The sequence below is a fragment of the Coturnix japonica genome, chromosome 1 (genome assembly GCF_054131305.1).
Source record: "Coturnix japonica strain WE chromosome 1, WE-NBRP24, whole genome shotgun sequence".
Taxonomy (NCBI): Eukaryota; Metazoa; Chordata; class Aves; order Galliformes; family Phasianidae; genus Coturnix; species Coturnix japonica.
In genome coordinates, this window is record NC_140663.1 from 127,822,778 (window position 1) to 127,840,244 (window position 17,467).

General features: G+C 38.9%; 1 protein-coding gene across 2 annotated transcripts in view; it reads right to left on the reverse strand.

Moving 5' to 3' along the window:
* Positions 1–17,467, reverse strand: part of COL4A1 (collagen type IV alpha 1 chain) — a 105,729-nt gene that overhangs the window by 46,888 nt on the left and 41,374 nt on the right. For both annotated transcript variants that reach the window (XM_085535069.1, XM_085535076.1), the window contains exon 2: positions 14,875–14,925. In XM_085535069.1, the coding sequence (XP_085391195.1) occupies positions 14,875–14,925 (51 nt within the window). The remainder of the gene's footprint in view (positions 1–14,874; positions 14,926–17,467) is intronic.

Genomic DNA, 17,467 nt, shown 5'->3' on the forward strand with positions numbered 1-17,467 from the left:
CATGCAGGAGTTCTATCATCCTCAGGATTTCAACATGGTTTCAACCACTGGACTCTGCAACATAGTAAAGTACTCATTCCGCCATTCTTACCGAAAAATAAAACTGAGGTTTACAGATCTGATTTTCATTTATTTGAAGTCTCCCTTTAGACAGCTGTAGCACTGTATAAGGCCTTTACTGTGCCTGTAAATCACTCACTAAGGCAATAATCACTTCATCTTGCCAAAGAAGTTAACTCAAAGCTTAACATAAATAACAACTTGGGCTTCCAAGACAACAACCATCACTGTTGCAAGGCCATCTCCAGCTTCCCAGGTTGCTCTCCCTGAAAGGTAAAAGCATAGTGGCAGGAGCTGCTCAGGGTCACTTTGAGATAGTGTGCCCAAGTTTCCACAGAAACATCACGTTTACTGACATTAACTCTTAGGACAAAAAGAGGCTATTTATTTACGTGACTATTTGTCCTTCTGGACATCCAGACAAGCTACCAGAGGCTTTCAGAGCAAAATTCCTGAGACTGTGGAGAGCTGTCCCATCTCAAATACTGCAGACTCGCAGTTTCCCACACAAAACTGAGCTAATATTTTTGCCTGTGATTTGTCAGAAGGGAGTAAGGAAACATAAAACTAGTTCACTCAGCTCTGAGGATATGCAAGCAACAGGATCTCCCTGCATAAGAGCTGCCACCTCGGCTGTTTATTCTAAATGGGGACTTGGACTTACATACTGCATGCACTCCACTTTCTTCTTTGCTTTCCCATCTAATTTCACAGCAAAGAATTGGGGGAAGTAGACTAAATTTGTGCAGACAGATAATGGGCATTTGTACACTATGCCATTCACGAAACTCACAGAAGTTAGGAAAAACTATTCCAGCAAGACCTAGGGATGTATCCTATTTTCTAGGTTTTTCTTCAGTCCATGTGTCAGATTGTCTCTTCCTATAACAATTTTAGAGAATCATTGTGACAGTACTTGTAAAGGAATAAGCATCTCTTCCAGCATTCACTACTGAACAAAGATCTAGCTTCAGTACTTCAGTGATTGAGGTATTACCAACTTACACCATAAGATGTCTTTCTGGCATCAGTGAAACTATGCTAAATTACAGTAAAACTCTATCAGGCTCAAACTTTCTATACTGAAAAAGAGAGTACAGAAACTCCACCATCAGAAGCAGTAATGTCATGTCAGTGATGAGCTCCACATGTCCTACATTAACTGGATATTAACTCACAGAGATTCCTGGGTAGCAGCATTTGTACTGCATCTTTCCTACCCCAAGACCCTTGTTTACAACTGCAGGCTCAGATGAAGATATCACATACAACATTCTGCAGCAGAGACTTAAGCATGTCCTGAGGATGCCTTGCATTGCAAGGAAATATTTGAGCTGCATCCCTTTCTTTCTTGCCTGTCCGGCTCCTTTGTTTACTCAGTGTTTCAGACAAAAAGCCCAATAGTGTTTGCACTGTGTTTATGCTGCAACTCATTAAGCACCCACAGTACATTAATTGGCAGGCACTAGACCACTGCTGCTTCCCCACTTATTTTTTCTCAGCGCTGAGACTTCTAGCTGCAGTGCGTGAAGAGCATGAGACTCTGACTGTAAGGGCTACATATTGTTCACGTTCCAATATTCACAGCTGCGAAACCTTGGCAAGTAACACTGAAAGAGCTTCTGCTTCTTACAAATCAATTCATGAGACTGAGAAATTAAAACAGATGTAACCAAGTCTTCTGTACCTCCACTGATTCAACACAAGTTGTCAGAAAACACAAAGAAGAATTCATTATTCAGCTCACAAAGATGAATATCCTGCCACTCAGCTGCTGTTGAAAATGTGGAGACACAGAAAGACAACAAGTGCTCACTCACTTTTTCACCTATTTGATCAGCAAGATGCCTGTTGTAGTCCAGCTTTTGTGAAATGCATCCAAATGCCTTTACATTAGATAGCTTTAGAATGGACATCTAAAATGAGATGAACCTGCTAAAAGCATAACCAGAGAGGCTGGCATTTTTGCTGGCATCTATCCTTCCAAATTAGCCATGAAATACCGTTTCACACATGGAACAATTGCAGATGGCTGTGTGAGAGAGTCACACGAAGCAAGTAGATTCAGAAGAGTTAGCTGTAATAAATCAAATTCTGAGGGAGAAGAAACAACCAGCACCACCTTATAAATTATTTCCCCTATTATTTCGTCTAGGAACTGCTGGACAGGGAGATGTTAGTCTTGAGAGACTGATAACACAGTCTCCCCAGCATCACTGCACTACATCAACTCACTAAATCCCTTCACTTTCCCTCCATGTGTGTGAGCTTGCTCTGGCCTCAGTGAGCTGAGAAGTCCACCATGTGGCTGGCAGCTGCCAGAGCTGACAGGAAGATGCAGATGCACAGGGCAGAGAGGCCACAGCAACAGCTTCTCACACTGGCATGGTGGGGCTGGATGGAGCTCATCTACCAGAGCTCCTCAGCTGTGCCTCTGCTGCAGGAAGAACTGAGCTCAGGGCCAACAAATGCTTGAATGTGCAGGACAGCCATTTCCAGACCGGTGTCAATGCTGAACCCAACATCCTTTCAAAGCTCAAGCTTCCTTTTTCACAAACACACACATCCCATTTTCCAAAGCTAATGCGCACTGAACTGAAACACTACCAAAAGCATCAACAGCAAAGAAATATATCAGCTTTAAATGAGACTGAGGATGTGGTTTTCCAAAAAGAGAGAAAAAGAGCCTGATATTTCAGCATTATTCCCTATCTTTTTCTTTTCTCAGCCTGACGTTAGAAATACTCTCCTATGTTGCTTTTGGTAGAGTAGTTAGTATGAGGTCCACTGTTAACAAAAAACAAACACCAACCACCAGATGAAGCCTGAAGCTCTCATCACACCTCTGTGCTCCAGTGTGACCTCGTAAAATCAACAGGAATTTAGAACAGCCTTGCAGTGACCTACACGGTTTCTAGACAGACTAGCCCAAAGCACGTGAGAGGTGAATACCAGCTCTGTATTTGCTCCTTCAGCTGATGTTACTGTGAGCACCCAAAGGAACTGGCTTTGAGGTGTCAGACCCGTAACTACACTACACAGTGGGAAACACTATTGTGGGATCCAAGTAGCACTCTTGACTGTGTTTTGCTCCACACTCTTTTAAACTTGTTTTACAGAATCATAACCGGCTCAGAGCAGTTTTAGTGGAGAAACAGCGGTGGGGAAGACAATCCTTTACTAAAAGAGTACTTTTAACCACCAGAGGGAGCACCAGCCCCGAATATCTCACAGGATTCAAATCAACATGTACAATAAGCATCAGCTGTTTGTCCTCAGCTGCACTTACCATTTTCAGTATTTTACTGGAACTGTGAAGTGGATATCATTCAAACAGAATCAGGGCTATATGCTCACAGCACAGGAGTCCTTAAGTGCACTAAGGATGCTTAGCATTACAGAATTCCCACTGTGCATTCTTCAGTGCTAGAATCTATCTGCACTATAGCTATACAAATCTGGAGCCATAAGTAATGAGTAATTAATTACAGAAACATAACTGCAAAGACATGTGAAGAATCTGTGTAGGAGCTCTGTAAATATCTTGGCTCTCCCAGAAGTTAGGGGCTGACAGTAGAAGGGAAAGAGAGAAGGAGGAAGGAGGGAAAGTGTCAGCAAAATCTGGATTCTTGCACTGCCAGGAGGAAACTGAGAAAACTCACTCACATGGAGACACAAATCCAGCATTTCTGGCATGACTAAGAGCAGGATCAGCCACAACAGTTTTACATCACCTGCACAGTTCCCCCACTGGGCTGGCTGTAGGTTGGCTGAGTCCCCTGCACAACTGCAGGCATTACTAGAATTGCTCTACACTACTCTCAGACACAAGTGCAAAGAGCTCTCCCAAGTAGCTGCTGGCAAACAGCACTCAGCGGTCATGCCCTGTCTATCGTGATGTCGGATCTGTCATCTTCTCTCTGGGGCCTCTCCCTGGTGCCCTTCTCCTATGCACTTCTTCAGATCTCACCCTGCTTTTAGGGATAGGAACACTGAAAAACATTCACTTAGATGCAAAACCCAGTATCATGCAGATTTCTGTACACAAGGGTAGAAGGGGCACTCTCATCACCTTCCAAATACAGGAGCATACATAGGCAGGAAGCATATTTCAGTGTCGCCCCAAGGCTGCAAGGAGCATTCCTCAGGAAGTTGCTAAGTGCTTCCCAAGCGTATAAAACTAGAAATAACAATCTGCATGTATCCTTTCCTCTACATATCAGTACGGATGTGCTTAGTGTGTATGCAAGTAAGTGGGTGGGTACGTGGTGTGTCTGAATTTGTTTTAGTTGCTGTGGAAGAAATAAAATAAGCTGAGTGAAGTTAAATGAATATTCAGAAGCCACAGCTACAACTTCAGCATCTATTTAACTAATGTCAAGCAATTGGCTGTCCATCACCACCTTACAAGTTCTGTTCAATTAGCTATAACAATAACTTCTCCCTACTTAATTTACCTGCTTCGCATCATTCTTCTTCTAGCTCACCACATACTTATTCCTCATTTTCCAAATGCTGCATTTTTAATTCTTTCTCAACAAAGGCACCAAAATTTTACTTTCTAGGTCTTGCTGAGCCAAACACACTGTCATGGTTTTGTGGTGTTGCTGTCAATATTCCACACCATAACATCATGTGCAGTATGGATCATTCATGCTCCAGTTCCATAGAATGGCGGCGTCCCGAGTACTCAGCTCTTGGAGGAGAACTAACTACATGTCCCAGAGGAACTACATATCCCTGATGGTCTAGTGGTTAAGGATTTGGTGCTCTCACTGCCGTGGCCCGGGTTTGATTCCCACTCAGGGAACCATCCTCTGCAAAGTCCTCTGGGATATGTAGTTCTCCTCCGAGAGCTGAATACTCGGGATGCCACCATTCTACAGGACTAGCCAGGAGTAGTTTATCTCTAAGTATAACAGAGAGCATGGGAGGACAGAAGTATAAAGGCAAAACTGGAAGAGAGCAGAAGCCAACAGACAGCATGTGAACTTCGTCTTCTGATCATAAAAGTCTGTCTGCACAATGCTTGGGTGTTCAACATCAAACTACGTGATTCACTGTCCTTATGTTTAAACTTCCCTTGATTTTTCCAAAAAGCACATCTCATGATGCTTTCAGGAGGAAGTCACGCAAACCCTTTACTAAAGGTGTGCAGTCTCAGAGCCACCCTGGGGAACAGAACAACCTCAAAGAGCCACAAGGAAGGAGGATGTGGATGGACAAATGAAAAGAAAGAAAAAACAAAGAAGGAAATCCTATCACCTGGAGACAGGTTGAATTGAAAGGGTGCTGCGTTTCCCACCCCTTCTAATCATCTGTTGAACTCATTAGGTCTGAGTAACTCTTCCTTTGTTTTATTGCATATTGTGTTAAGTCACTTCCAATGCTGAAAGTCCAAAAAAATAAGAGGTAAAATTGCTCCACACCCTTCCTTCTTCATTAGTGAAAATTATTTAGCATTTGTTTGCATTTGGCATTGTTTAAAGGCTAGCATTCAAAGATGAAACAGAAGAAAAGAAAAAAGAAAAAAAGATGTTGAACTTTTCAGGTTTTTCTCATTTATTTTTGTCCACATCCTAAACCTGTGACGTTACATGCAAGTTTTATTCTCTTGCCAAAGGTTTGTCATGGACATATTTACAGAAAATAATCTCTTCCATAAATAGTAAAAAACATGGGTGGCTGGTCCTAGACAGTACAGACTGCAATAAAGTTCTCATAATGAAGTAGCTCATATCTTAAAGCGTACATGACAGACAGTGCTATTCTAGACAGCATTATTTTTCTGCTTTTTCAGTTAGGTCTGAAATGGCATTTAAAAAGCTTTAAACATTTAAAAAGTTGCATAGAATTAAAAAATCTTTCCTAAAAAGCTAAAGGAAATATCCTGGCTTCTCATTTTTTATGACAAAAATACCCCAAGGCAGACAACATCGTGCCTCAAAAGTGTCAGCCAGTGTTTCTTCAATTTAACCTATAGTCTCCTGACTCAATGAGAAGCATTAGAGAACAGACACCACAATATAATTTCTGAAGTATCTTCAGAATAATTCAATCTGAGCTAATCAAGCTATAAAAGATGCAAAACCCACCAATAATAAATGAAAACAGACACTTTCCTCATTTTGACACTGTGAAGGGTATAAGAATTATTAGTCAGTGGTTCCTTGTCAGTAAACACTGACCAGAAGTTGGTATACTGCTTAGGTGTCTGTTTGACAAAAAAGAGAAAGCTGTGTAAAACGGGATGGCTGGGTACACAGAAATCTGTGGTATATGACTGCCACCCAGAGGAACTCACAGGAAAGAGACACAGCCTCGAATGGGGTGTCCGTCCTGGTGAGATGGTCTGAGTCTGCGAGACTCAGGCTGATCAGCTCTTCTCCTTTGGTACCATTCGCACTGGTGACACTGTTGTTCTCTGCTCCTTCCTTAAATCCAATTGTACACAAAGGCAGGCAGTGCACAAAGATAATTTTGCAATCAAAGGCTTGTACCTCGCTTAGCTTTGGAAAGTCTTGGCTTTTTTTCTTTGTTTTTTTTCTTTGTTTTTTCCACGCTAAAAAGTTATGGTTGAGTACAATTTACAGTTGAGGGACATGTAAATTCATTGCATTTAATATTTAGAATATCCTAAAGGATTGACTTTGCAAGAGTTTTACAAGGCTGCGTGTGTTGTTATTATATTCCCAACTTCTGTACCCATATCAGAAAGACAAGAAATCTGAGTTGCAGATTTGTAATTGCATCCTTAATTCACAAATCTCATTAATGATGCTGCATACAGCTGGCAGCAGCACTTCTGGACAACACTGACTTCTCTGTTCACTGCTATCCTATACGAGCCTTTGGTATTCTTTCATTTTTTTCACATAAACTCTGATTTTAGCATCAGAGCACAATTCAGACTCCCCTTCTGCCCTCCTGTCCCTCCCTATTACTGCCCCTTACACCCACTTGTTCAGGAGTTCTGCAGTCTCTCAGGCTTTGTTTGGCACTTGATCAAACTGTTCCAACAAAATCAAGGGTTCTCAAAAGCACCAAAGCTTTTTGTATTCTGCTAACTAGCCACAAACTACTCTTGTTGCCTTGGTTAAAAGTCAGTAACAGTGTCAAATGAGAAAAGATCAAGAAGACATCCAATGTGATGCCAGTGTCTGCGCTCACTCACTCACTCAACTCAGTATTTACTTTAACTGTGTGCAGTGATCTTTGACACAAGCCTCAGTGAGAATTATTTTTGTTGGCCTATCAAAACATTCAAAAATGTTCCAGCTGAACTCCAGTGGAAGTTGTCACATGCTTTCTTTAAGAGCAACAGAATTTATGGGTACATTTTGCCATTCTACTTACTTTCAAAATATTGTAAGGAACAGAAATGTAATTTTCCATGCAAGAATCTAAGTTGCTTTCCCCCTGGCTGAAATCTAGTAATTATCGTCATCATTTAGGTTAACTCTCTTTCCTGCTTTGTCTATGACTCAGTTTACTTCTTGTTCCTTGAACTTTCTCAGGTGTGACCCACACCTGAAAGAAACTGGACATCTTTTTAGCATCTCTTGTAAATGCTTTCTCAGCTGTTCTCAGATGCTCTTTCTGTGGCACAAAGCTTCTTTTGTGGTTAAACTGAAGAGGTTCTCCAGCTGGCTAGGAATTTTCTTGAGTGATAAATTACTTTACTATCACTCTTCTAGCAGCTACTTCAAACTTCCTCTTTGGAAATCCCACTTTCATGATGGTTCTTCCTGCTCTTCCTCCTTCAAAACATATCTGGTTACATATTTGTTTTTGCTATTGCTCCTGTTGGAAGTAGTTTTGAGAGTATTGTATGAAATTTGGCTTTATCCCCTTCCTTAATAAAATCCACACTTTAAGAGAATTTACATTTCCTTTCTGGAAAGCCAACACCATGTGGCTGGCTGTTTTCAATGACTAATCTGAATTATGATGACCTCTCACTGAAAACATAGGTCTACAGTCTGAAGTAAGAGGTTAGCTGAGCTAATAGAACCAAACAATTTACTACCACCAGCAGGAGATAAAAATAAACCACAAAACCAAACCCCAAACCACTTTTTGCTCTTAGCCAGGAAGACCAGAAAGTGACTTAGAGAGATTTCCATATTACTGTGGTTCCCTAGTAACAATTGCAGATATACACAAGATTGATTGCAGTCAATACTTCTACAGAGAAAACGTAGGCAGAGACAGATTGTTAAATGCATCAAGTATGGTTATATTCTTCTGTTGGAACTGACGTGTCACAATTAAAATAGCTGGCTTGGTCTTAGATCTTCAGCAAACAGAAAATAAATTGAATGGAAGAATAATTTAAGGAACCGTAAGGGTTAAACTACCAAATGTAGTTCTTGTCACACCCCAGAAATGTGCAGTCCCAGGCCCACAGAATGCAGTCAGCAGGATGGAGTATTTGTGTTATGGGCAGTAAGAACACACAAAAAGCAGAAACAGACCGCAGGTCTGTATGACCAGACACCAAAAAAAGCTGCATGTTGATCCACAATTTTTATAACCACTGTGTAGTCTTTAGACACAGGGAACATGACTCTGTTGGCATAGCCATCAGTTATAACTTGAGATGATTCCAAATGGTATACAGTTATTGCAAAGGAGCTGGGTGGCTCTGCTTTCAGAGAAGCATGGATTTTATAGGTGTTCTCTGATCTTACATTTATGTCCCATTTGGGAAACTTTACTGACTTCATTGGAGGCTTACATGATTCAGATGAAAACAACATCCAGTAATCCATTAAGGAACCAGAATAAAGACGTACAGTAACAGCAGTTGTACAAATGTAAAATCAAACACCTATGAGCCTACAGAGCATGTTTTCTTCCATGATTAAATGCCTGAGATTATTATAACAATCTTTTTACAAGTAAAAATATGCATCTGGCAACAGATGTTGAAAAAGTTATGTCAACTGAAATGTAACCATGTAAAAACCTTTTGAACTCATCTCTGAAAACAAAGTATGAGCACACCCCACCTCACAGTGTTACTAGGATATTCACTTTTGTAGCATTCTTTCCAGAGATATAAATTCACTGGCCAATCAACTAGTTTGTGCTCATTACAGATATGTACCATACTGAGTCCACTATATACCTTAACTATACTATACTGAGTCCACTATATACCTTAACATAGAAAACTTTGCCAGATAAATTCAGTTCCATTTGGGTAAATGGACAAAGTTTGACAATTTCCAAGTATGAAAATCTGATGGTTTCAAATGATACTTAAAAGTTTGGCCTGCCAGTTGGGAAACTGTGGAAAACTTTCAATACTTACAATATCCCACTCAATATTATTTAGCCTTTTGACATCTTGTTCTTTTCAAGAATAGGAGCTTTGTTTGTCTGTTCTCTTTATGAGACATAGATGCTTTCCTCTGATTATTTTTTCTCTGCGAAAGGGTAAATAAATAAAAATACTCTACTAGCACTGCAGAACTGACATAAACATTGGTACAACAACCCGATTTTCAGAAATATTTACGAACTACAAGTCTCCTTGAAGAGTATCAGATTTGGAACTGAACAATATTTTGCTTATCTTATTATGGTCTTTCCCCCCTTTCAGGAATTGTTAAACAATTTCATGCAACCTATTACTCCTTTCTAGACTGCATTCTTTCCTCCCACATTGCCTAGCATCCCTCTTATCAACTTGATGGTCCTTAGCAGGATGTATAATTTAGCTTTGCTTTCCTTAGTGTCTTGAATTGATGGTCTTTCCAACTCAGGCATGAGCAGGTGCTGTGAATGAGGTACATTCCAACAGCAGCCACTTAGGCAGAAACAGTGAGCAAAACTATGGAGGAGGTAATTAAAGCCAAATAGCAAACATTTAGAGGAGCCAGTGCCAAGGAAACAATTAGAAGTTTAAAAACACAAAAACACAAAGTCTTGATTAAAAAGAAAAAAAGAAAGAAAGGAAATGAAAAAGAAAAAGAAAAAAGAAAGACTTGATGCTGTTAAAATAGGCTCAATCTGAAAAGCACAGGTAGATATATTGACTACCAACTTGCTGCAGGAAAGGAATGAACCTGCTGCCATCAGCTATTCTGTAAAGGAAACCCAGAATTATTTAAAGTTGTTCTGCCCACTGACAACCTGAGCTTCTCTCCAGTGAAGACCTTTGCACTGTTTTAACTCATTAATACCCCAGATATTGCTCTATCTTTTGCAACATAAGACAGCAGGAAAAGCTTTAAAGGCCCTCCCAATCATAACCTTAATACTAATAATAATAAAATAAAATAAAACAAAAAAAACACTGAAATTCAGCCAACTGGACACAGTTAACTTTTCAACATCCAGAATAAATAAAGAAGCCCAATTATCTGCAGACAGCAAAAGTATGGGTGACTTTCTAGACTGTACAACATAGCTACAGGAGAGAAAAGCTCAGTCAGTGCTGCTTTTAATTGGGGGGATACAGAGTTGTGCACTGCCCATCTGTCTAAGACATTTCCCTGACTTCCAGATCCAAAATGGCTCAAGCAAAGCCAGAGTGTGTATTTCTGCAACACAGCCAATCCTTGCAGGGATGATACACCTACTGAGGGAAACAGAGAAGTAATTTGCGTGTAGGTATAATAAAACATCTCTGAATCAGGCAAACAAAAAATGCCAACAAATGTAAATGCTCATGAATGAGGAAATGAACATTCTTGAAAAAAAGTCAGAGGAATTTTATTCGCTCCATGCAGTCTTTGTTTTAAATAGCAATTAAATGCTTAACCTGCTTTTTCTACATACATCAACAGCTAGTATTCCTTAGCTTCATTCTGAAAAGCTAGATGAATAAAAAGAGAAAATAGAGCTTCTGCCTAATTCTGAGTGACCCAATAAAGAAGGCAAGCACTGAGGAGTGTAATCAGTTTAAACAGATCTCACACTTCAGCGAGGTCAGAAAGAATGGTCAGTTATTATGCAGACAGACATAAAAAGTGCAAGAGGAAACAAATGAAAATTTTTCAAGCTAATCTACTTAATGGAGAAGAGTAAGGTATTGTTTATTACTTTATTATTTTAGTAACATTATGTTATTCTAAAATTTCTGCACCTTCTGTTCAGCAAATACTAGATGGCCGCCTTTATATAGCTTAAAATAACAGTCTGATGCTCAGTGTAATAATAAAGGCTTTATAGGATAAGAACCATCTGTTGCAATTACACTCAACTTTCTGAGATTTTCTGAAAGGGATAAAAAAAACCTTAGACCTCTTCAATTACATGCCCTTGATAAAGCGTGAGTCATCTCAAAGGCGTTTGCCATACAAATGCAATTTTCATGGAAACAGTCTAATGAGAGAACATATTGAAAATGGTCATCCAAATGGTCTTATTGATAAAAAGATTCTCAAATGGAAGACAATAACACAGCAGTATAAGTCACTCTTCCACGTCCGTAATGCTGTTAAGAAATATTCTTTGGGCATTCCACAGCTTTTAAGACAAATACTATATTCAGCACTCTTTCTGGTGAGATCATTAATAAGATTATTTCACCAAATATATGTTAATTATCCTCCACTCCCCAGACACAAACCTAGGGCCTGGAACTTCTTCCCACACTATGGTAAGAAATGTATCTCCAGATGTTAATAATTAAGGCATTAAAGGGTAAATCCAGTACCCACTTCCGCAGCTGCTGCAGCTCCCATGACAGTAAAATACTGTGGCTACAGTGTTAAAGAGTGTGGGTGGATTGGAAAAGGCCTTTCAGTGTTTGTGCACTTCTGCACAACATAGGAGCCAGATCAAAAGGGCTTCCAGCATAGGCAACATGTTGGCTGAGCATGGTGCTGGGCAGAATGGTTATGTACTTCCCACACAGGAGGCTACGTGAGGAGTGAAGAGCAGATGTTTTCTAACATATTCTTGGGTACCACAAAGAACAGGCCTAGCATGGCAGCCCTCCCATAGCCCAGATCCTGGCCTGGATCAGTCCTTCTCTATAGTCTTTCTCTGATTAAATGATATTCAAATGGATCTCTGAAGTAATGGATGCCTTGAATATTGTGAACATCAATGGGAACCATTTTTAACAGAGTCACGTTTCAAATCCAAATGTGCTTTTTGGAGAGACTGTTTCAAAAAATATTATAGGGGCAATTGGGAAGAATTTTTCCCTTACTTTCCCTGACTAAATTCTCTTTTTGGGCCTGGGACTGGCTAGCAGTCTGTCCTTATTCTGCACAGACACTAGATATAAAAAAAATGTTTGACTAAAACATGGGGTGAGGGGGCATGTTTTTTAAGTAAAAACCTCAATTTTCTGCTCAAACAGCCAGGTACACATTTGAAAGTCTCACAGAGTTAATCTAACGAGCAAGCATTTATAGATATTGATCTGAATGAAGTTATTTTTAAATGTATTCCAAGTAAGTTTAAAATGCTTTCCTTGAGCATAGTCTTCTGGGCATAACTATTCATTCACTTGTTCAAAGGTCTCAAAAGTCAGTAATTAAATTTCTGAAATTTAATGTTAGAAAGCGTGTCAGTATTTCAATATACACATGTTTAAGGTAGAAAAGTTTGTGATGGGACTCAGGAAAAGTGCCTCATAAGACTTGCTGAACAAATCATAGAATAGCTTGGTTTGGAAGGGTTCCACACGCAGGGCCACCAACCTCAATAACAGAATCAGACTAGGTTGCCCAGGGCCCCATCCAACCTGGCCTTGAACACCTCCAGGGATGGGGCATCCACAACCGTTCTGGGAAGCCTGTGCCAGCAACTCACCTCTCTCTTGTTAAAGAGTGTGAGATTTCATATTTACAATGACTTCTGTTGCTGCTGACTAATATTATTATCTCTTCTATGTTTTTAAATGATCTACATTAAGTTGAAGTAGTTTTGGCTCTGGTTGTATCAGGCTGGCATTTGTTTTTCCTTGGAAAATAGGACTCTTATCAGACTCTAAACTGCTAATAGGAAGCATTAGCAAGGGAAGCTCTAGCTAAATGTGGTCCAAAGCTTTAAATAAATGAAACGTAAGTTTTACAACACTTTCTTTCCCCCAAACTATTGTTTTTTTGAAATGACCTAGTTACAAGATGCTGGCATATGCCATGGACTGAAAATAATGGCTTTCAACAAGCAAGTTAGAAAATAATATCCATCTTGCTCTACAATGATTTATTTCTTCTCAGAACTGAAAACTAAGGTCAAGATATTGAGGGGAAAATTCTGATTTCCAGGGCCTTTCACAAATCTTTGTTTTATTTGTCTTTAATAGACAGCTGACTTTTACTGAACAGATACTAAGTGGTCATTAAAAAATGAGACTCCACCTCGAAGATGTTTTGGAAGTTGGCAATTTCCATTTTTCTCACAAATTAACCTATGTTTCCCTACATGTTAAATTATCTTTGCTTCGGTCTCCAGTTAAGCTATCTACATTCCTCTGTTCCAGAAAACACTAAAGAACAACCACCAACAAACATTCTTAATATCCTAATCTGTAAGTATGTAGCTATCACATGTGAGAAAATGTAGAAGACCAGCTGTGTATATATATATATTTTTTTATGTTTAATATATATATATATATATATATATATATACACATATACATACATACATGTAACATGTATGTATGTGTGTGTATATATATATTATTAATATATAAAATATGTGTGTATGTATATATATATGTGTGTGTATATGTGTATATATGTGTGTGTGTGTATATATACATATATATATACACACATATACATTATATATATATAATATATGTGTATGTATAATATATACGTGTGTATTATATATATATATATATATATTAAACAAATAATAATTTTTAAAAAATCAAAACACTCTTCCGAGTATTTCTTCAGGTGACCTAAACAACTTACCTTGAAAAATGTTCCAACTGGATGATAAAGCCTTTGGTTTACTCTCATTTATAACGGCATTATATACAAAACATGTGCATGCACAACCAAAGATACTGAAGATTAAAATCTCGACAGCAAAATTGAAAGAGATAAGAGGAGTGACTGAGTGTCTACAGTATTTACAAAAGTGGGTAATTTGCAGAGAGAATTCATGGAATGTTTAAGTACACTGGATTCTTTCTTCACTGCTATTGCTTCATAAGAAGCCTTTAATATGCTTTTATTTTTTTCTTTCATACATGGAAATAATTTGGACAGCTGAGTGGGAATAGATTTGCAAGGGTTTGTAAAAAACAAAAAATGAAGATTTTTTTTTCTTGACCTGAAACATTTTTCTATATTTGAGCTTATTATTAACCTCCTTCTTCCTATTGTAGGTCATTGCCTCCTTGGGTTAACCCTTGTTAGCGTATGTTGCTTATGATGCATTACAGCCTTTCCTGGAGAAAACTGAGGGGGAGCATTTCTGAATGGGGGTGCTCACCTCTGTTCCAGAGGCGATCAGGATATCAAGTCAAGATCTACACTGCCTTCTAAGGAATCTGCAGGTGAGGTATGGGAAAGAAGAGACTGATGGGTTGGTGTCCCACTCAGTGGGGACATGGAGACGGTATGGCCAAGAATCAGGCTGGGAGGTTCAGCATACAGTGATGGCATTATGCTATTTCCCATCTCTATCCCTTCAGCCCTCTGCCACTGCAGATACAGAAATGGCTGCATTTTGAAAACCCTCCTCAAAGGGCCTGGTCTTGGAAATGCCCCATGGTGGTACAAGCTTCCACTGATATCAATGGCTCACCTGCCTTGCAGTAGATTATACACTGTGTAGTTTAAGTAAGAGAGAAAATGAATTAGAGACAGCTGATACACTCACCTTTTGTCCTTTTACTCCACTGCAGTCACATTTTCCACAACCAGAACAACCCTGAAAATAAAACAGAAAGCAGGGATTAATCATCTGAACTAGGTAACAGACAGAATCTACCATAACAAGTCAGGGATGTCAGCAAGGTAAGACAGCACAGGGAATGTCCACTTAAGCCCAGAGTAGTGCTTTGTTATCCTTATACAGATGTACACTCACAGTCACAGTCCAATAAAAGACTATTTTGTAAAAACAATAATAACACTATATTACTTTTAAATTATTATATTTTGGGCCACCATTTTAAACATAATTCATTATTATAGAAAACATAATTATTCTCCATCTAGCAACATGAAAGACAATCCAAAACATGAACTTCCCTCTATTCAATATTTATACATTTAAAGCCCAACAGAATTTTTAAAATATAATCAATCCCTTCTTAGAAGCATCTCTTTAGTACCAGGTCATTAATAAATGGCTTGCATTCTGCATACATTCTTAATCTCTATAAGTATGTGCCATTGCTTTTAGGAGAAAGGGATGGTAAAACTGCATTTAATGACTTCTAGATTTAAGATATTTGGATAACAGTTTTGAAAGGAAATTAAAATATTGTTATAATTACCACAGTAAACTATTTAAACAAGTACATTTGTATATACTTTATAAAATCAAACCAAACCACAGTCTCCAAGAGGGCAAACTACTCCTCTAACTGTGAGACGTAGAGACAATTGTTAATGTCTACTGGCCAGACAATGACCGCTTCTGGGTAACAGTCAGCAGTAATCAGAGCATTGAGATATTTATCACTTCATCATGAAGAGCCTCTCATTTTCTTTGCAAAACATGAAATCAGAAAACTCATGAGAGAAGTCAGATTAACTGGTGATCAAGAAAAAGCTTATGGTTTCTTAGTGTTCTTGCACACTCAAGTACATCTGGACTTTTCCTCTCTTCCCCTCACCACCTCCATGAAACTGCTGGTAACTAACTAAGGCAAGTCCATCACTTTTATTAGTTGTCATACCTCACAAAAAAAAAACTAGGAGGCAAACGAGCAAATCTATGAATAATCCACGAATGCATTCAAGATCCTTCACCAGCCACAGCAGGCCATTATAATGGGCAGCACCTCTCTGGAATCAGATCACATCAAGGATTCCAAGTGCCCATTCCTCAAAGCCTGTGGGTTCTGCAACCTACAGAGACCTCAGTGCAGATGGGAAGCCAAAGCAAATGCTATTATTTTGAATTTGGAAAACTCAAAAGAGACCAAAGAACAGTATCACCCAGGGAAGCTAACAAATACATTCACACTTCCTAAGTATATTTTATGTTAAACCAAAGCATCAATGAGAACATGAACTTTAATGTTGAAAAACAAATTACTAAAAGCTGTCCAATAAAAATGAAATACCAACTCCTGAAGCAACTGTTGCTTTTGATGAGATCTTATTTTTTCATAAGTAGCGCCACTGAATTTGTTGTTTGAAGTCAAGCTTTCTCTACATTCACACAAAGCAAAAATAGTCCTTTTTTTCCCCCCTCTTACATTATATCATAGAAAGGGAATTAGACCTGAAAACAATGCCAACACATTTTACAGTGCCAACTCAATACTGACCAGGAGGCAAAAATGCCACTCTCTGAATAACGAGCTTCACTTCTTGTGCTAAACTTCACTTTGCCTACAAAAACACTTGAAACTGCTGTTTCAAGAACTGATCAAGTACAGCCTCTTCTAGTTTTTCAGACCTGATGAGATCATAGCTGGAGGACTCATGCCTGAAGCTCATACCTCCTGCTCCAGCATCATGTAGAATGTTATCAGTTTTATCAACACATCCATTAAATTCAGAAGTCTGTTTTAATTGCATCTGGGAATGTAATTAAAACGCGTCATCGAATCATTATAAACATCTGTTTTCAAGTTAATCCCCTCATATTTCCTTAAGCCTGTTATTTAACATACACCCTTTTAGAAAAGGTATGTTGCTATTTATTTTCAGTTGGGTTTTGTTCTTGAATCTGGCATGGCCAGAAGAATGGACTTGTGCTTTCATATCTCCTTTTGTACTTCCAAAACAGATGCTATTATGTTCTGTTTTTCCTGTTTCTTAAGCCTTAGTTTAGAACAACCAAAGGCAAGGAAGGTAAGAAGGTATGATGCATCAGGCAGCACAGCTGCGTAAGATCCAGCGTGCAGACAAGAGTTTTGCCGTCTATGCCAAAGCAGGCCACCTGTACTGCAACACTTTCTGTTTGTTTTATAGCAGCATCATCTCCTACTGTTCCTGACTGTAACATTCGTAAGCGGATGGAAGATCAGCCAACAATGACAGCCTCTGCTGGATAACATTATTTGCAGCTATGAAAAACTATTTTTAAATCTGAAGGATGTGATAAGACTATGCATATGCTAGGAAGAAGTCTGAGATTTTTTCTCTTGGTCCTTGGGGAAGATGAGAAGGCCAGACTGGAAAAAGCTTATGGATCAAAGGTCACTTTAAGGAGGCCAAAATGTCATTTAAGTAATGAGGTGGGAAATTTGGAGAGAGGAAGATGGTTACAACAGGTACAGGTATTAGGATTT